The sequence below is a fragment of the Salvia splendens genome, chromosome 10, assembly GCF_004379255.2.
Source record: "Salvia splendens isolate huo1 chromosome 10, SspV2, whole genome shotgun sequence".
In the NCBI taxonomy this organism is placed as follows: Eukaryota; Viridiplantae; Streptophyta; class Magnoliopsida; order Lamiales; family Lamiaceae; genus Salvia; species Salvia splendens.
In genome coordinates, this window is record NC_056041.1 from 22139287 (window position 1) to 22160776 (window position 21490).

General features: G+C 38.1%; 2 protein-coding genes across 2 annotated transcripts; one reads left to right on the forward strand and one right to left on the reverse strand.

The window, feature by feature from the left end:
- The first annotated feature begins 8405 nt into the window (after nucleotides 1–8405).
- LOC121751545 (transcriptional regulator STERILE APETALA-like) lies at nucleotides 8406–13357 on the forward strand. The gene is made up of 3 exons (XM_042146299.1): nucleotides 8406–8655; nucleotides 11570–12086; nucleotides 12783–13357. Exons 1-3 carry the CDS (start codon nucleotides 8467–8469, stop codon nucleotides 13355–13357), a joined length of 1281 nt encoding a protein of 426 aa, XP_042002233.1. The 5' UTR covers nucleotides 8406–8466.
- A 7654-nt stretch (nucleotides 13358–21011) lies between these two features.
- Nucleotides 21012–21440, reverse strand: LOC121752775. The gene has a single exon (XM_042147869.1). It carries the CDS (start codon nucleotides 21438–21440, stop codon nucleotides 21012–21014), a length of 429 nt encoding a protein of 142 aa, XP_042003803.1.
- Between the last annotated feature and the right edge of the window lie 50 nt (nucleotides 21441–21490).

Consider the following 21490-nt stretch of genomic DNA (forward strand, 5'->3'; position numbering starts at 1 on the left):
GACTTTTGGAGACAGGTTTATGATTTAATTCTAGACGTTATATAACAGTTTTTCCGTTTGCCAAGTAAATGAAAAAAATTCATCTATAAATAAATAAAGAATCAAGGATTTTTTTTTTGTTAAGTCGGGATTTGTACCAAAAATGTGACATCACTTATTCGATTATTAAATTAATCGGGTGAGGGGTGTTACAATACCAAAGCAAGCAGCCGAAAAAGAACAAAAAGCAGAGAGGTGCGAACTGCAATCCTCAGGATCCGAAAAGGCATGAGGATCCCGAAGACGACGACGAGCCGCAATATGATGGAGTAATCCTGACTATTGATGCTCTCCCTGCCGGGAAGACCAAGTCGTCCCTAAAAGCAGAACGCAGAGGTTCCAATCAAGAGGAGCCAACACATAAAAGGCTGAAGAAAGACGAAATGATTACATTTTCAGACGCCGATCCCGTCCCAGCCATCTCTCCTCACCAAGACGCTATTGTCATTCAAGCCGGAGTGGCAAACAAACTGATCCACAGAGTATTTGTGGATACAGGAGCGTCAGTCAGCATTCTTTTTAAAGAATGTTTCGATAAAATGGAAGTGGATCCAGCTCGGCTCAATCCGGCTCCACTTCCTCTGAAAAGTTTCGCCCAGGAGGACACCCGCCCAGAAGGTATTATCAGCCTTCCGATCACGGTGGGAAAAGCGCCTACAAGCTCCAATACGATGATCGAGTTCTTTGTGGTGAAAGCTCGGTCCCCGTACAACATCATCCTGGGGAGAGACTGGCTCAACACAGTTCGGGCCGTTTGCTCTACTTATCACCTCACCATCAAGATCCCCACTAAAGGTGGGATAGCGGTCATCCGAGGTGATCAAAAGAGAGCAAAAGAATGTCTGCAGATTGCGCTTAAAAGTGCCGAGCAATCAGTTCGGCACCATCAAGCATAGCAATCACAGCAACCGGAGTCAGAGGCAAGCGAGATGACCGAAGTCACTTCAGAGCCGAACTCAATGACCGTTCAGTTATACAAAGATGATCCATCCAGAACGGTCAAGGTCGGCTTCGCAGGAACGCCTCTACTCCGGGAAAAGACCATTCAGCTCCTCAAGGAGTACAAAGATGTCTTTGCATGGTCTCCGTTGGACATGACCGGAGTGCCCCCCGAGGTAATCACTCATCGGTTAAATATTGATCCTTCAATCCGGCCAGTAAAACAGAAGCAAAGACTCTTTGCGGCAGAAAGAAGCCAAGTCATCCATGACGAAGTCCGCCAATTACTAAAAGCGGATGTACTATTCGAGGTGAAATATCCTTCTTGGGTGGCCAATCCTGTGATGATCAAGAAAAAAGGAGGAGGATGGCGGATGTGCATAGATTTTACCGATCTAAACAAGCACTGTCCAAAAGATTGCTATCCCCTTCCGAATATAGATAAAAAAGTAGAAGCTTTGATCGGCTTCGAAATTTTCTGTTTTCTTGATTTATACAAAGGATATCACCAAGTGTTGATGGATGAGAGTGACGCTCCGAAAACAACTTTCATTACCGATTTCGGCATTTTCGCTTATAAAAAGATGCCATTCGGTTTAAAGAATGCCGGAGCCACTTATCAAAGGATGGTAGACAAGCTTTTTCGGCACCTGATTGGAAAGGAGGTCGAAGTGTATGTTGACGATATAGTCGTCAAAAGCAAAAGCACTTCGGAGTACGAGCACAACCTCAAGTCCACTCTCAACGTGCTCAAGAAAGCCAACCTCAAACTTAATCCCCAAAAGTGTACCTTTTTGGTAGATTCGGGAAAGTTTCTGGGTTGTTGGGTTTCGAAGGACGGACTCAAGGCAAACCCCTCAAAAGTTCAAGTCGTTCAGAACATGGCAATGCCGAAGTCCATACATGACGTGCAAAGGCTAACCGGATGTCTAGCCGCACTGAATCGATTCCTTTCCCAAGCAGCCGAAAAGCAACTGCCGTTCTTCAAGGTGTTGAAAAAGGCACCAAAGTTCGAGTGGGGAGCCGAGCAGAAAAAGGCCTTTGACGAGCTCAAAAGTTATCTAGCCGAGCTTCCTATTCTCTCTGTTCCAACCGAAGCCGAAGTAATATTCTTATACTTAGCGGCATCAGATCAAACCATCAGCGCGGTGCTTGTACGAGAAGAAGGCCTAAAGCAGTTTCCCATCTACTTTACAAGCCGAGCATTAAGAGGTCCAGAAACAAGGTATCAACCTCTGGAAAAAATTGCTCTGGCGTTAGTAAATGCAGCAAGGAGACTGCGGCCATACTTCTATGCTCACAAGGTATGTGTCTTAACCGATCTGCCTCTTCGGCAAGTTTTGACCAAGCCAGAAGCATCAGGCAGAATCGCCAAATGGGCCATAGAGCTGGGAGAACACTCAATCGAGTACCTACCTCGGAAAGCCATCAAGGGACAAGCCTTGGCAGATTTTCTTACAGAGGCCAAGTTCGATCAAGCAATCCCTGTTATTGCCGAACAAAAAAATTCTGCCCATGCCGAACAAGCACAGCCCTTGGAATCTGAAGTAGAGCCGCCAGACTGCTGGAGCGGATTCGTAGATGGAGCTTCAAACAAGAGGGGAAGTGGAGCTGGTATTTTACTCGTCGCTCCCGATGGACACGAGGTAACCTACTCACTTCGGTTCCTATTCCCCACTACTAATAATGAAGCCGAGTACGAAGCCCTCCTTGCCGGACTCCAGTTAGCGCAAAGTCTGCTCGTCAAATCTCTCAAAGTCCATTGTGATTCACAAGTCATAGTAAATCACATGTTGGGTACAAATGAAGCTCGTGACGAGAGAATGAAGAAGTATTTGGACAAAGCGCAAAGCATCAGCCGAAGTTTCTCCTATTTTCGGATAATCCGCGTTCCCAGAGCGGAAAATAGCCGAGCAGATACCTTAAGTAAGTTGGCCTCAGATCCGAGCTCAAAGGCGGAAGAATTAATGCATCGAAGCATTGATGAAGCCGAGGTACATTCAATATCCAGCTCGCCGAACTGGATGACGCCGATCTTGCAGTATCTGGATCAGGGACAATTGCCCGAGGATAAGAGAGAAGCTCGGAAAATCACGTACCGAGCACTTCGGTATGAACTTCATGAAGGAGTCCTCTTTAGAAAGTCTTACCTCCAGCCGTTATTGCGGTGCGTAGGACCAGAAGAGACGGACTACATCCTCAGAGAAGTTCATGAAGGATCGTGCGGCAGCCACATCGGAGCTAGAGCTTTAGCTAAAAAAATTCTAAGATGGGGATATTATTGGCCAACCTTGGTACAAGAAGCAGTGCAGCTCGTCAAGACATGCCCGAAGTGCCAAATCCATGCAAATATCCCAAGGATGCCGCAGACCGATCTATCCACTATGCAAAGCCCTTGGCCTTTCATGCAATGGGGCATAGACATAGTGGGACCACTTCCTCAAGCTCCTCGGCAAATGAAATTCCTAATCGTTGCCGTGGACTACTTTACGAAGTGGGTGGAAGCTGAACCATTAGCTACGATAACGAGCTCGAAGGCATTGGATTTCGTCTGGAAGAACATAGTGTGCCGATTTGGCATACCCCACATCCTCATCTCGGATAATGGGACTCAGTTCACCGACAAGACGTTCAAGAATTGGTGCCAAGAGCTGAATATTCAACAGCGGTTCACTTCGGTCTCTCATCCACAAGCAAACGGACAAACGGAGGTAACAAATCGTATCCTGGTGAAAGGGTTAAAAGCTCGGTTAGAACAAGCCAAAGGACAATGGGTAGAAAATCTCCCTCAAGTCCTATGGTCCTACCGAACTACACCCACAACCTCCAACGGTGAAACTCCGTACAGTCTGGTATACGGCACTGAAGCCGTGATTCCGGTGGAGATCGGCGTACCCAGTCCCCGAACTCTAAATTTCTCCTCAGAAATGAATGACGACGGACTGAGAGCCGAGCTAGATCTTGCCGAAGAAAGAAGAGAATTGGCATGCATAAAAGCAGCCAAGTACAAGGAACAAGTAGCCCGGTATTACAACCAAAGGGTGAAGAAGCTGCAATTTCAAGTGGGAGATCTCGTCCTGAGAAACAACGAAGTAAGCCGAGCAGAAAAGCTGGGCAAGCTCGAACCCACATGGGAAGGTCCGTATCGGGTGTCAGAAGTCCTCGGCAAAGGGTCTTACAAATTGGCTCACATGTCAGGAGAACAGGTACCCCGAACATGGCACATTTCCAACCTCAAAAAGTTCCATTTGTAAGAGACAGTCCGGTCAGTCAGTCTTGAGTCCTGTTTGCTCAATGTGCTTTATTTGGTTTGCTTAGTCTTTGTTTGTCTCTGTGCGTTTTGTCTGTGTGTTTTGTCTGTCTCTGTGCGTGTCGTCTCTTACAAATGTTACTGAGGTAGCTTGTTCTTCGAAGGCTGATCCCCTTCTTAGAACATATACAAGCACACGATTGTGAGTCAAAGCTTCTACAGAAGATACAAGACCACAATTCAGCTTAAACAAGCAGTTCGTCTGAAACGAGCTGCAACAAGCCAACGATTGCGAGTCAAAGCTTCTACAGAAGATACAAGACCACAATTCAGCTTAAACAAGCAGTTCGTCTGAAACGAGCTGCAACAAGCCAACGATTGCGAGTCAAAGCTTCTACAGAAGATACAAGACCACAATTCAGCTTAAACAAGCAGTTCGTCTGAAACGAGCTGCAACAAGCCAACGATTGCGAGTCAAAGCTTCTACAGAAGATACAAGACCACAATTCAGCTTAAACAAGCAGTTCGTCTGAAACGAACTGCAACAAGCCAACGATTGTGACTCAAAGCTTCTACAGAAGATACAAGACCACAATTCAGCTTAAGAATCAAGCACTTCGTCTGAAACGAACTGCAACAAAAGTCTGATTCTCGCGATAAAACTTGCCTGAATTACGACTAGGGAAAGTCCGATCCACGCGATAAAACTCGCCGAATTAGGACAAGGGAAAGTCCGATCCCCAAATTAGGACAACGGAAAGTTCGATCCGAGCGATAAAACTCGCCAAATTAGGACACAAACCAAGTCCGGTCAAAGAAGAGTTCACTTCATCAGACCGAAGACAAACATCAACTTACCCCGTACCTTTATCCAGAATGCCGAAGTGATTCACTTCACTCTTCGGGGGGGGGTAGTGATGGAGTACGTACTAAACAAGCCCAACAGCAGTAAAGCCCAAGAAAGAGTATCAGTTCGGCATGGCTAAAGAGTATCAGTCCGGCATGACTCAAGAGTTCAGTTCGGCACAACCACAGAGTTCGGCCCCAGCCTACAGCTCGGTAAAAGCCAACCAATCAAACTCTGCTCTGGTCGGCATCAAGCTCTACTCTCAGATCGGCAAAAGCTGCTCGGCAATAATTCAGCAGTCCGGTCTCAGTATTCGACCGAACTAGGAAATAGTGGACTCATGCAAGATTTCCACCTCCGCTACACCGATTATCTATTTAGTGGTGTCAAGCAGTCATTAACTCATGCAGGATAGTGGACCCATGCAAGGTCGCCACGACCTCCACGACATCCACTACCTAATAAAGGCTGCATGCCACGATCTAGGTTCAATGTATAAATAGAACCTAGGTCAGATAGATACTTCTTCTGAAAAAACTTCTGTTAAGCTCTCTAAAGAGAAAATAGCAAATAGCAAGTCTGTATTGTTAGCTGTAGAAAACAGATCAAGCAATACAACTCTGCCCTCTTTTCTTCCCGTGGATGTAGATTTACCTCAGTAAATCGAACCACGTAAATCTCTGTGTTGATCTTCATTTATTTTTACAAGCATTCATCACCATCAAAAATTCGCCGATTCATCAAGGTCTTTAAAGAAAAAAAAAACTACAGCACATCTTAGGAATTTAGATTAGGAAAAAATCATAGTATATGGAATTCTTGTATAGGTATTTTTTCTCTCTCATTATTACTTTATGATGCACTCATCATTATTGTAATTATTACATGTCAATTTCTTTTATAATAGCATTAATTTTTTTTAATTCTTTTTCAATTAAAATACACATAAATACACAACTTTTCTCTCTACGGAGGAGTACAATTTTTTGCAAGAGACATTCTTTTTTTTACTATGATAAAGTAAAATTATTTAAAGAAAAACTAAAAATCATTTTAATGTTACAGTGATATGATTTATTTACTTATGTTTAATTTTGATTGTAATACTCCTAGTAGAAACGTGGGAATATATAATAAGATCAATAATATATAATATTATTATTATTATGATGAACTAAGTGAATATGAATGAAAAAGCAAAAGAAATATTGAAAATATACGTTTTCCATTCTTTTTCATTATAGTGATACACCATATGATTTTCATTTATCCATAGTTATGCTTTAATGAAGTTATTCTCTTATTTCAAATTTACTATAATACTACTACTAAACCTTAAATTGTAGACATAAATTGTTTGCGAATGCATCCGTTTTATTTCAACCTTAAATTCAATTTATATATTATTTTAATCGAGATTTATGTATGCTAATGATGTTTATAAACTAAGTTGAGCTTCATAGTTATCCACATTTTAAATCAACCCTATGTGTGCTTCATAGTTGAGGCTCAACCGTATATTTTAATTGGAAGTCAGAAATTTTATCGTTTCATTAAATACGAAATGCCAATTCGGCAGAAATTTGAGTTACACACATTTATTTGTTTTCATCATCAGTGCAATTTGTTATTTCTTATATAACTGGAGTGTTATTTTGTTGCTCGCAAACTTTTGATTTCATATGAAAAGTAGGGGTGGGAAAAAATACCGACATACAGAAATACCGGACTTACCGTATCGATAAAATATCAAAAATAACAGATTTTCGGTATACCATAGTTTTCGGTACGGTATGATACCATACCGAAAACTTTCGGTATGGTAACGGTATCAAATATCCTATACCGCAGTATACCGTGGTATACCGAATCTTCGATATATACCATACATGCGTTATACCGTGGTATACCGAATCTTCGGTATATACCGTATATGTGCACGAATGATTGACTCAAAGGAGATACGTTCAACTTAGATAAGGATCCAACTGATGATGATCTTGAGTTAAAATTGAAGAAATTGAAAAAAAGTAAGTGTTGTTGTGTTATTTTAATTTATTATGTTTTTTGCCTTATATATGATTTTTTTTTTATTTTGTAGATGCAAGCATGAGTCAAGATGGTATTGATCACTTGAATTTTATTTTAAATATTTTGGGTATAGCCATATAGCTTTGGTTGTTTTGGATTTGGATTGTTGAAGTTTTATTGTTTTGGATTTTTTTTTCTAAATAGTTGAACTCTTGGAAATGTTATTTTATATATTTTGGATATAAAATTATAGTAGTAATAGATTTTTTTATAACAGGTATAATGGTATTAAAGTATGTCTTATTGTATTTTGGTATACCGCAATAACGGTATGATAATGGTATTGAAAATTATCATACCGAATTTTCAGTATACCGAAAATTCGGTATGGAATTTTGTCATACCGCTACATTCGGTACGATATGCGGTATGACACTCTCCCGTACCGATCCACCCCTAATGAAAAGATCAATGGTTAGTACCAATACCAGCTAAACATTTGATTTTTCCTAACTAATACTCCCTCCACTTCCTTATAGCTGAGGCGAAACTTTTCGGCACGAAGTTTAAAAAATGGATGTTGAGTGTGTTAAATAAATAGATAAAAAAAGTAAGAGAGGGAAAAAAGTAGAGAGAATAAAGCAAAAGTGAATAAAGTAGAGAAAATAAAATAAGAAAGAGTAAAGTAAGAAAGAGAAAAATATTACTACTATATAGTATAAAAATGACTCAACTATGATGAAACTTTCTGAAATAAAAAAAAAATGACTCAACTACCACGGAGCGAAATGAAGGGAGTACCTAAATCCAAAAACAAACTATTTTCGAAAACATTAAATTTATTGTTTGAAAGTGTTTGACGAATACAGTGAGTATAAAGTACTAATAAAGGACTAACAAATGAACTTTTTACAACACATGCTCAGATAGATCCAAAATTAATAGTATATTCCAATATTGACCCACCCACAATTCTCAGCTGCTATTTGGCTTTGCATGCGGAATTTTGTCTTTGTATTTATTATGGATCCAATTTCATATTCCGTCCCAATAAATATGAACTATTTGACTTACTACACGAGATTTTACATAGTGTTATTTTATAAATTAATAAAGAGAGGGTAAAGTAAGAGAAAGGAAAAAATAAAAGAAGATTTATTTTCAAAAATATATTTTTAATGGAATAAATAAAACATAGAGTATATAAGCAAATCTGGGATGACATAATCTTCAAACACTCAAAATCAGCCCCATTTTTAGGGCCCATCACTTTGTGTCTCTGCTGTTTTTATCCTTGGCTTGGCTTGGCTTGGCCTTAGTTTTATCGTTTTGGTATCCATTATTCAGTTATATTACATATATGTCAACATCGTCTTCTTCAAGCAGCAGCGAGGGCGGCACCGCCTCGTCTTTCCAGAGAAGGACGAGGTCAAGGAGGGGTGTTTGGCCGGAGCCATTTGTGGAGGCTCTTGCCGTTCAAGTCGCCACCGATGCATACCTCAACTCCGGCCGCCTTTCCGCCGCTCAAGCTCTCCTCAACATCTTTCAAGTACTCTCTCTCTCTCTCTCTCTATACATAAAATGCATGCTCTTTGTGCTTGCTCTGAATGATGATAAACAACGGCCGTCTGGTAGGAAAGATAAATAAACTAAACATGATAATTAAAAACATACTATATGTTACGTCAATTTTATATAAAATTATAAGATAGATGAGTTATCTGTCTTATCAAACTGTACAAAATGAATTAACATGTAATGACATGAAGAAAATGTGGTTAATTAGTGTATATGAAAAAATGTTGTTGATAATTAGTGTATTGGGTGCAATTGAGGAACAAAAAGGGTCAAAGGGTGAGTGGAATTGATTGCCCAGGCAGAGAGAGAGGCATTGAATAATAAAGGCAAAATGGGATTAAGTGTTTATATTGTGTGACAGAAAAGAATGGATATTTTAGGGTGGGGGGCTTTTTTGATCGGATCCTTTCATGGAAAAGGGTTATTTTGTTGGTTTCTCTTTCTTTAGGTGAGATCTACAAATCTATAAATTAGTTTTGACTAGTTTTTTCCCATTGCTGCTCCAACTCTGACAACACTGATGGTGACTTGTCAAGAGCAACCCCTTTTTGCAAATTGTACAAAGATGCTATATATACAGTACTTTAACTTTTTCACTTTCAATTTACTAATTTTACCCCCCATTTTTGGGAACTCAAGCATGTATATACATACATACATACTGTGTATTATTATTATTATTATTATTATTATTATTATTATTATTATTATTATTATTATTATTATTATTATTATTATTATTATTATTATTATTATTATTATTATTATTATTAATTTTGGATTAGGATCACCAAGTCCACTTGATTTATTGCAATCATGCTATAGAATACAGAATCATTACTCAATTTGTCATGCTCTTATTAATTAATTTTGTGGCTTCTCACCAGTCAAAGCTGATCCCACTAACTTCCACAATACTAACTGTTTCATATTCCTTGTTAAACATGGTGATGATTTTGTCATTTGGCATGAACCGTGACAACAAAAATATTAATTTATGCAGGCTATTAAAGATTTGATATTACCATTTTTAGGATGTCCATCACTAATATCTAACTGTATTAGTATTTTTAGTAGATAGAACTCATGTTGTATTAGTTAATTTCAATCACATTATTTTATTATAAGTTTTGTTAAAACTTATATACATTCCTAGTCTCACCCTAAATAACATTTATCTTTTTGGGATGTGTCTCACTTTAAATGACTTATTTCTTAAAATAAAAACATCACTTTCTATTACTCCCTCCGTCCTTGGAATTTTGTCACATTTTTCCATTTCCGTTCGTCCCACAAAATTTGTCACATTTCACATTATACCATTTTTGGTAATGGACCTCACAATCCACTAACTTATTCTCATTCACATTTTATTATAAAACTAATACTTTAAAAGTAGGACCAACTTTTTCAACTCACTTTTAATTCCATTTCTTAAAACTCCTGTCCAGTCAAAAAGTGACAATATATGGGGGACAGAGGGAGTATTTATCTTTCTCACTTTACTCTCCACTTCATTTACAAAATACAATACATAAATTTCTGTGCCGAAAAACAAATGGACCAGTGGACAAAGGGAGTATAAGTGTATGAATTACTCTCTCTGACCCAATCTAACTGGAGCATTTCTTATTCAACATGAGATTTTATGTAATGTTATTTTATGAGTAAGGTAGAAAGAATAAAGTAAAAAAGAGAGAAAAATACAAAGAGTGGTGTTTCTATATTTAAAAATGTGTGGTTAAGAGTGTGATATCTTAAAAATAAAAATGTGTCACTTAGAATGGAATGAATGTGGTATATTTTACTTATTTTTTAAATTCATTTTTATTTCTTAAAGTCTGCTGGCAAGAAAATAAAAAGTGTATTTATGAGTGAAGAAAGTACTAGTATGTGTAATAGGTGGTTTATGAAATTATGATAGAATCATGACATAGCCGCACTTGTATAAAAAGGTGATCTCATAATTAATGCACCACTTATTCAAATAAACACAACACTTTACCTTCATAGGTGTAGGGTTTGAACCAATTTGATTTTTGCTCACAATTTGTTGATCAGGGCATTGTTAATTGAGCTGCATACCATTCGACACCCTCTATATTATATTGATATACAGGACTAATTGAGCGGCGCGTGGGGTTCTTTCACAAAGTGAGACATGGCATGATCTTGGATTTTATGAAATATACTTCTTCCCTAGAAATATGTGTTTTGACTAGTTAGGTGCTGCCATTGGTAATGGCTTTCCATGTGTTTTTAATATGTTTAAAATGACTAAATTTTATTAGTAGTTTTTCAATCAATGCCGTGTGTATAATATGATTTGTTATCATGTAGTACTAATAACATAATATCATGTATTTAGTGATATAGGATAATCATTACTTAAATATATAAGTAGAGAGCATAAATTTAGTTTAATATAAGAGTGATTTAGTTCACTATAAATACGTTTTAGCACAACATGAATTTGTAAACTCAGTGAATCAAAACGCCATTATAGTGAACTAAATATTTCACATAGTAGATAGTTCATTATAAATTATAATGAACTAAATTCGTATTATCTAGTTAAATACTACTTTCATCCCACAATAAAAGTCACATTTTTCCATTTCGATCAGCCACACAATAAGAGTCAATTTCACTTTTATCATAAATATTAAGTACGTCTCACATTCCACTAACTCTCTTCACTCACATTTTACTATAAAACCAATATTAAAATCCATTAATTTTTCCAACTCATTATTTCATTACATTTCTTAAAACTTGTGTTCAACCCCTATGACTCTTATTGCTTTAAGATTAGTTATACTTTGACGGAGTAATAATTATGCTATTAAATGATTTAATCATGGTGATTAATTATTTAATTGCAGGTTTGTCCGAGATGGAGAGCCATTTCACGATCGGAGCTTCTATGGCAGAAGCTGACGCGGCGGATCTGGAACGCCGAGAATCTCCGCCGCGACACTTGGCGCGAGGAGTACATTTACCAGCATCGCACGGCCGCCAATTTCCGGCAGCGGAGATACGAGCACACAACCCTTCCTTTCACCGACGGCCTATTAAGCCAGCGCCTGGCGCTCTCCGACGAGTACCTCGCCGCCGGCTTCTCCGACGGCGGCGTCTACCTCTTCCACCTACCTACCCGGGCCCACCTCAGCACATTTTACCCGCTCGACCGCCATCGCCTCGGCCGCTTCTCCATATCCATCTCTGGGATCATTCTCTCCGACGTCCGCCTCGTCTTCGCCACGCTGGATGGCGACATCCACGCCGCCACGATCAACGACGGGATGACTCTCCGAAGAGCGCACATAGGTGACGTCGTTGACGACGGCGCCCTCATCGACTTCACCGGAAGTAACCGCTGGTGGGTCGGCCTTTATGCAGGTACTTCCCATCTCGGGAAAAATGTCTCATTTTGCCATTTTGAGATTTTCGCGATTCAAAGTCCCATTTACTTTTTTCCATTTTAGATAAGTATAAAATTAATAAATAAAAGAGGGGTCCGCATCCATTAACTCATTTTCTCAATTTTTCTTCACAAAGTCAAATAACTTAAAGTCCATACCGAGTAATATGAGACTATAAATGGTGGATGGAGGGAGCATGTATTTTTTTATACACCCTCCATAATGTCCATATTTGTCATTTTGTTTCATCCATAAAATAATGTTCGTATTTGCTTTTATCTAGTCTTGGTAAGTAGATCAAGTTTCCACTAATTCATTATACTCACATTTTGTTATTATAAAACTAATAAGTTGCACTACCTCTGTCCTCCATTTATAGTCTCATTTTGACTTAGCACGGAATTTAAAAAAATTGTTTGACTTTGTAAAGATAAATGCAAAATAAGTTAGTGGAATATGAACTCCAGTTGTATATATTGGTTTATAATAGAATGTGAGTGTGGTGATTTAGTTGAATGATGGTCCACTTACCTAAACTAGAATAAGCAAATAAAACTTTAGTAGAGTAGTACTCCATTAACTTTTTTCATCCAACATTTCTCAAAACATGCACAGACTGAAAGTGAGACTTTAAATCATGGACGAAATAACGTGATAGTTTATGTATGGACAGGTGCCCCGGAACGGGCCATCCAGATATGGAATGGCGAGACTGAGCAGTTACTCTTCGTGGGCGGAACCCTAACGGACCCGGAAGCAGTGATGGGGTGGCATTCCCTGTCAGACATGACAGAGCTAATCGGAAGAGTGAGGATGACCGGCAACGAGAAGGCAGTCGCGTGCACTAGCTCGCGCATGATCCTCTTCGACCTACAAAACGAAGGCACAATCCTGCTCGAGCTAGTCCCGGCAAGGGGCATAATGCTGGGCTGCTTCGACGCCAACTACTATGCCGCGCTGATCACTGATCAGCACGGCATAGGCAGCCTGCGCCTGCTGATGGATGCAGACGAGGTGTGCAGGTTCAGGGTGAGAGGCCACCCCACCCTCGGCTGCATCAACGCCGGATACGCCGTTATTGTAAGCAGTGGAGTGATTAGGGTTTGGGAGATTGAGAGGGGAGAGTGTCTCTACAGTTTTAGGGAGAGGATTGGAGGGGATTGTAGCGCCATTGTTGCAGATGAGAGGCGTGTTGCAGCGGCTGCACAGGGTGGGATTATCCATTTATGGGATTTTGGGGCTCAATGATATGAATAGGGAGGGTAAATTAGGGTTTATTCATTATGCATGAACAAAGTGTCGACCTTTCACTTTCATTTATTGGATTTTGTCACTATCTATGTCTATTGGAATTATCATTTTATGATATGGATAGCACATGTATTTTGGATCAATTAAAGTTTTATTCTTGTATCGAAACCACAAACAAGTACTACTAATTTAATAAATATTGTACTAGCTACTACTCATTTTATAAACTTTCTAATTTTAGACTTTTCTCTCTAATAATAATGTGGGATATATTCTTCATTAACAATATTTTATTTATTTTTTTGTTGGTAATGTATAAACCTGTTGTCTATTTACTTTTATAATTTTTGGGCCTCCAATATCGATCAATATCATTAGTAATATTGTAATAATTACTTTTCCCATATCATTCAAAGTAATACTACTATTTAAATGTTTTATGATATATTTACAAGAACCAAAATACTAGTTATCCTATTTGATTCCTTTTACCCTTTTAACAATTGAATAAAATGCATGAATTTTTTATTGAACAAGAAATTATGTGTCGTTTTATATAGGACGGAAAGAGTACATATTAATTTGAGAGAGAAGAGTGAGTGTAAGTATTAAATTGGAAGAGAAAGAGAGTTGTATATTTAATTAGAGAGAAAAAAGTGATTGATTATATTAATTGAAAATACGAAGTTATCGAAAATAGAAATGTGTCATCCCAATTAAGACAAACTAAAAAGAAAATTATATCATTTTAGTTGAGACAAAGGGACTACTATTTTATTTCACTTGTTAAATTTTTGGGCCTCCAATATCGATCAATATAATTAGTACTTCATCCGTCCCCAAAGAATATGCACTTTGGGTTCGGTACGAGTTTTAATGTAAATTGGTAAAGTAAGAGAGATGTAGAGAGAAAATTTAATTGAAGTATTGTTAATGGAGAACGAGTCTCACTTCATTAGAGTGAAAAGAGTTTTCAAAATTGCAAAGTGCATATTCTTATGGACGGACTAAAAAAGAAAGAGTGCATATTCTTGTGGACGGAGGGAGTATCATTCAAAGTAATGCTACTAAGTTTTATGATATACTCCCTCCGTGCCCAAAGAATATGCACTTTGGGTTCGACACGGGTTTTAATACAAAATTGGGAAAGTAAGAGAGAGGTAGAGAGAAAAGTGATTAAAGTATTGTTAGTGGAGAATGAACTCTACCTTATTAGAGTGAAAAGAGTTTCCAAAATTAGAAAGTGCATATTCTTGTTGGACGGACTAAAAAAGAAATAGTGCATATTCTTGTGGGATAGAGGGAGTAGTATTTAATAAAAAGAACATATTACTATTTATATGTTATATTTTGGTCAATCTGGGATATCCGGAATAAGACCATTTTCCAAAAGTTCAAGCCTAACTGGGATTTTGAGGAAAAATTTATTTTTTGGCGAATTGGATCTTTTTTTTAATTACAACTAATGTCAAGAGGGTTCGAACTCAGCATCTCATATAATAATGTCTAAGCTCTTTGCCGCTCGGAGTTTCCATTTTCACCGCGACATGTTATGGAAAACTTTGAGGAAATCAAAAGGTGGGTAAGGGGAACAAGCCCACGTAGAAGATGACTTGTTGGGGAAGTGATTGTTTCTTCTCTTGTTTGGTATCTGTTGTGATTTCGAGCGGTCCTTGGACGCTAGCTACTTTGGTGTTACTGGTTAGTGTTTGGCTTGTTCTCCTCTAGCTTTGACTCTGGTTGTCTTCTCTTCTTGTCAGCTCTTTGGGTGTTGTGATGCCGTTTATGTTTGTGTTTCTCTTTTTGTAGTTGTTGGATTGTTTCTATCTTGTACTCTCCCTCACCACTTTTGTGGTTTGAGATTTTTGGTTTATCAAAAAAAAAAAACAATTACTCTGTCCTTCTCTATTAATTGACACCAGTTGATTTGGCATGAGTTTTAAGAAATATAGTAAAAAGTGGGTCGAAAAATTACTAGAATGTGAGTCCTACTTTATTTTACAATAAAAATGTGAGTGAAATGAGTTAGCAGAATGTGTGGTCCATCACTAAAAGTTATAAAAAGTAAGAATGTCAATTAATTGGAGACGGACGAAAAAGGAAATTGGTGTCAATTAATGAGAAACGGAGAGAATAAATAAAAGGGAAAATAGCGTCAATAATCATGAAATTTTCCTAAAATCTGGTATTTTGCACAAACTTTAAAAGTGATTGGAAATACCATGAACTTGGTAGATGTGTGGAATTCCCGTGAATGAATTTTCTAGCCAAGTTCATTGAGTTGGGGGAATATGATTATAACTAGAATGATATAATTTTAAGAGAATAATGTATACACGGTTATCTTCTATATTATTCTCTTTCTTGCTTTAGGCCATCCACAATGGGGCGTTCTGAGGCGCACCCTATGCACCGCCACGTCATCATTTTATCATCATGTCCTTCCACCTGCAGTGGGGCGCCCTAAGCATTTTACTATTGTTTTGTTATTTAATTTAAATGTTTTCAAATATATAAATGCAAACTTATTAAAAAACACAACGATTAACTAAAAGAATGACAAAAAATTCATTGATTTTAAAAAAAAGTTACACGAGTTAGAAATAAAAAAAATGACTATCCTACAAAAGCCCAACTTCCGGCTCAACTCATCGCTCAACCTCTGGAGGCGCTCGGCTTGGGCAGAATCCGTACACTTCATAAGGGCGTTGTGCGTATCCAACAACGTCCACGCCATCGAGGCGTTGCCAATTCCGCGTAGGCAAGTGTCGCCTAGATCGTCGCCGGGGTCGGGGTCGGGGTCGGGATGGGGGGGCAGCGGCCGAGGAGGATGTCGCCTTCGCCTTCCCCTTGTTCTTCACAGCCTTGACGCCTATGGGACGCCGCCGGGAGGACATCGGTGTGCCGGAACTCTCTTCCTCCGTGCACGTCTGGTTGAGGTCCACCGGACGAGTTCCGCTTTCTCTGGTCGTGTAACCACGAGTGTCGGTGGTCTTTGTCCTCTTCGCCGCACGGGTGTGCAGAATCCCGCCTTGAAACTTCTGCTTGTCCCTCAAGAGCGCCCAGATGTTGAAATGCTTGAAGTCGCCGTACATGGACTGGTACGACAACAGCGCTCTATCGCGCACGTTGCTCAAGCTCTCGCCGCTTCCCTGATCCCTCGAGCACTTCTCGTACTCCGCCGCGAACAGGTTGACTTGCTTCTTTACCTGATCCCAGTGCTTGCGGAACTGCTCCAGTTGGCGCTTGTACGCGCTCGGCGGCTTCGCCTCATTGTAGCGCTCCTCGATGCGCTCCCAGTACGTGAGCTGTTTCTGGTTGTTCGCGAATATCGGGTCCTCCGATATATCCACCCAACACCTCGCTAAGACGAGGGTTTCATCCGGCTGGTAGTTCGTACTGCCGGGGGCGTACTCTTCACAAGTTGTCGGAGGTGGCAACTTGTGCGCCTGGTGCTTGGTCCGCTTCTATCTGGCGGGGGGCGGGGGCGGCAGGGCGAGTTGGAGACGGCTCCATGTCAGAGAGACCGTACGAATCCGTACTGAAGTCCGGATCGTACTGCGTGTTGGTATCGAACTACCGATTTTCGCCATGTTCTGTACCCTGCCACCGTGCGCCATCTCCAAACATCAGGCTACTAGGACTTGAGTATCCACCGAAATCCATTTTATAGCGTAATTTGAGAGTTTAAAAGTTAATCGAAAAGTTACAAATGAAAAGTGAAGCTGGGGTATATATATAACAAAATTTTCGAATTAAAAAAAAAAAAACTAAAACGCGTTGCATCGTCCGCGTCGCCCACAGTGGATGGACGATGACTCGGACGATGCCCTATCGTCCGCGGACTAAGCGTCGGGCGGACGACGCATCGTCCGTCGTCCGCGGTGCCACAGTGGCAGACGATAGCGCGCCCGTTGCATCGGGCGCGTTATCGTCCGCCCCATTGTAGATGGCCTTACTTTCTATTTACTATAACTATTTATTATCATTTTTGCAAAATAACGGCAAAAAAACGCTTCACTTATAGCGGGACAAAAGGAATATTTTTTTCTCTCTCTTTTATTTTACTAATTATGCATTAAAATACATAACATTTACAAATTAATTTTTTTAGTAAAGGGAGATAGTATTATTTAGAATATTTAAGAATGATACCAAGTGTTTTATTGTTTCCATTACTTTTTATTACTACAAAAAATTGTTGGCAATTTACATTGATGAGTACGCCATCATTGAAAAAAGTGTTATATTATAATGAAAACAGTATTCATTTAAAAATTTATTTTTTAAGAAAATAAAATATAAGATGCAATTATTTACGTGTTGCAGTTTTAAAAAATGACAACTAATTAGGATGCTAAGCGTTCATAAACTAATGACAAATGAACTTAATCTTTAGTTTTTTAGGATATTTTTGTTTGTGTCCTCTAATTTTAGTTGAGATACCAACGATAATGACACTTTTTGAAATGTTGATGGGATATTTAGAATCATAAATTAACGTTCTTAATTGCATTAAAAAATGTCCTTAATGGTATTTTTTATTATAGTGATTACTTCCTATGCTTTGCCTGCGACAATTTGAGAAAACAACACAACTTCCATCTCATAATAAATGGTATAGTTGAAGAATGACATGAGATTTTAGGAGATGTTGTTTTGTATGTTAGGTGGAGAGAGAAAATAATATATTTACATTTATGTGAGAGAGAATATTTTCCAAAAAAAAATGTGACATCTTTTGTGAGACAAACTAAAAAGGAATGTGTTAGGTGGAGAGAGAAAATAGTACTATTTATATTTATGTGAGAGAGAACTTTTTCCAAAAAAGTAAATGTGACATCTTTTGTGAGGAAAACTAAAAAAGAAAGTGCGACATCTATTATGGGACGGATGGAGTACAAAATAAAATTCCTATATTCAATAATCATTTAAAAAAATTCTTTTAAGGACACAAAAATTAGATGCAACTGCTGGCGTTTAATTTTTTTTAAAATAAGTATAATTTAGGATGCAAAAGAAAACGTCTATAAATTGAAGAAAAAATATTTTAATCTTTTATTTGTTCATGATGTTTCTATCAATAAGAAGATTTTATAAAGTGTTGAGCGTAAAATTAGACACATAAAATTAGCATACTTAATGACATTAAAAAATCGTCCTGTGCCCAATAATGTGGATCATAATCTTCATCCGTCCTAGAGTTTTTGGTGTGTCATGTCTTACTCTACAAAATACCTCCTCACCCACTATGTAAAATGGATAAGATAAAATATAAAGAAATTGTGCGTCACACAATTCTTGCTGGTATAGTTTCGCATTTAATTGGACGAATTGGTTTAATTTAGTTAATACTAATTCTATAATAACCACGTCATTTACAATTCTATGAATGAAGACGTAGTCTTAAATTACTTGTGCCAATAAAATGCTCACGTCTTTTTCCTGGTAAGAGATTACTATTATTGATTGTTAGTAATTTATTATTATTTCATTTAATTTCTAGCTAATTGTACGTTAATCATATATAGTATTATGAAGCTCACGAGTTTAGTTTAGTTGAATTTGAGGGCTTGGGAAAATTACACACTTTCAAGTGCTTTCAAGTAAATAAAGTTAAATAATTTGGATAATTTTGAGGGATTGTTAATTATTATTTTTAAATGTTTAATATAGCTGACACATGTAACAAGAACTGGAAACAATCGATGCATTCGACCAATGTAAGAATAATTCTCCACCTATTATGAAGTACATACAATTCGTTTTCCACCAAAGTTTCATTACTCGAAATTAATTAAGAAGAAAAAACTAAAGCTAAAGCTAAAAGCAAAACCAAATCAAATTAAATATATATGACATCCAAAATAATATTATAACCAGTGATAAATCATGAAATCATCTACTCCCTCCGTTCCATAGTAGTGGGGGCATTTCTTTTCGGCACGGAGATTAAGAAAGTAGAGAGATGAAGAGAGAATAAAGTAAGAGAGAATAAAGTAAGAGAGAAGAAATGTGTTAACTTTTACTAAAAAGGGAAATGACTCAACTACTATGGAACGTACCAAAATGGCAAAATGACTCTACTACTATGGAACAGAGGGAGTACTATATATTCCAATTTAAGGTCAGAATAATCTATTTGCTTTAAGCAATGTCCACAAAAATTATGAAATATGTGTGTATGACACATGCTTCGTCCCAACTTGCATAAAACAAAGTTGCACCAACACCTACACCTATACCTAGAGCAAGTAATACATTAATAACAATATGCAGTTTACTAATTTCTATACCCAAGTCAATTTCCTTCTTTATTCCGCACTACCACTACACACTTTGTTGGAAAGTATACATTCATATTATAAATTTGTTAGAAAGTATACATTCATATTATAGTATTGTATAGTGCTGTATTAGGATCCTCACACCTTTTTAGATTATTTGATTGAATGATTGTGATACGATACATTATTAAACTAAGATGTCACATTATTAGTCAAGCTATATTATTCGACTAATAATCTATATTATTAAGTAAAATGCTACTCCCTCTGTCCCGCTTAAGATGATATGTTTTCCTTTTTTGTTTTTCCCAACTAAGATGACACATTTCCTTTTTTGAAAACTTTCTCTCTCCAATTAATACACTTAACCATTTTTTCTCACTCCTATTAAAATATTCATCTTTTTTTCTCTTTCTATTTTAATACATATACCCACCTTTTCTCTCTCCAATTTAATACTTTAATCAATAACTCCTAAAATCTCGTGCCGACCAAGAAATATGTCATCTTAGCCGGGATGAAGGGAGTACATTATTTTACTAAAATAGTACTCCATCTGTCCACGAAAAATAGACCACATTTGCCATTTTTGGTTGTCGACGAAAAATAGACCAAGTTTGAAAAAAGACCCCACATTTGCTACCTAACACAAATTAAACACTACTAATAATATGCACCTCACATTTCAGTAACACTACTTCTCTCTTATTTTTTTCACTTTTCTCTTACTTTACCAATTCACATTAAAATTCGCATCATTCACAATGTGGTCTACTTTTCGTGGACGGAGGGAGTACATTATTAGGTAAATTACATTATTAACTAATAATCTACATTATGAGATGACACGTGACATTAGTATAACCGTTAGATCACAAGATCTAATAAACTAACATGTATTTTATTTTTAAACAATATTTACCATATAAATATGAATATATCACTTTACAGTATATGTAAATAATAAGTATACTATATGACAGAGGTGCGTTATATTACTAACTTTTTAAGTTTTTTTTTTAAAATAAAAAACGCCCTTTGTGGGCGGGAGGTTTAGGCAGACCCTCAACCCGTAAATAAGATCAAGATATAATGTTCCGACAACATGATCTTAGCCCAAAAGTGACTAAGATCCAAAATAAGAACATGAAAATATAAACCAGAGGTTCCACAAGCCGGGATCCTCCATGCTATCGAGGTGAAAAGAAGTGCCAAATAAACAAAATGAAGCGATGAATATAAAGAAAGGTAAACCATCATGAGCTCAAGGTCAATCCACATCTTTACTTCGGAAGCGGAAGTTAGGATATCCCAGCTCGTCAATCCTAACTAGCGCCTTCAAGTACCGAGGCGCATAGATTGGATCAAAGTATGTAAGGGCAGGGGTCTGGACCCCCTACCTGCCAGAAAGTCGGCAGCCCGGTTCCTTCCCTGTAGATGTGTGAGAAGCGAACGTGCCGTTGAGATGTCATGCTCCGGATCAAAGCCTTATGATGTCTAAAATCTGCGGAGCCAAGATGTCCAGCTGACAATAAACTAACCAGAGCCGTTGAGTCCAGCTCTATCCAAATGTGAGTAGAAAGCTCCATAGCCATCCTTAAACCCAGAATCAGAGCCAAAAGCTCCGCTTCAAAGCTCGATGATGCAACAACCGGAGCACAGAAGGCCCGTAGAAGACCTCCATCAGATCCACGAACCAATCCTCCCTCCCCCGCCTCCAGTGTCGATGTAGAGAAGGCACCATCAGTGTTCAGCTTCACCCAAGGTGCATCTAGGGGATGCCATAAGACCATGAGCGACCGCAGAACACACTGTGTGTGGGAGAAAGGCATGAAATCAACCG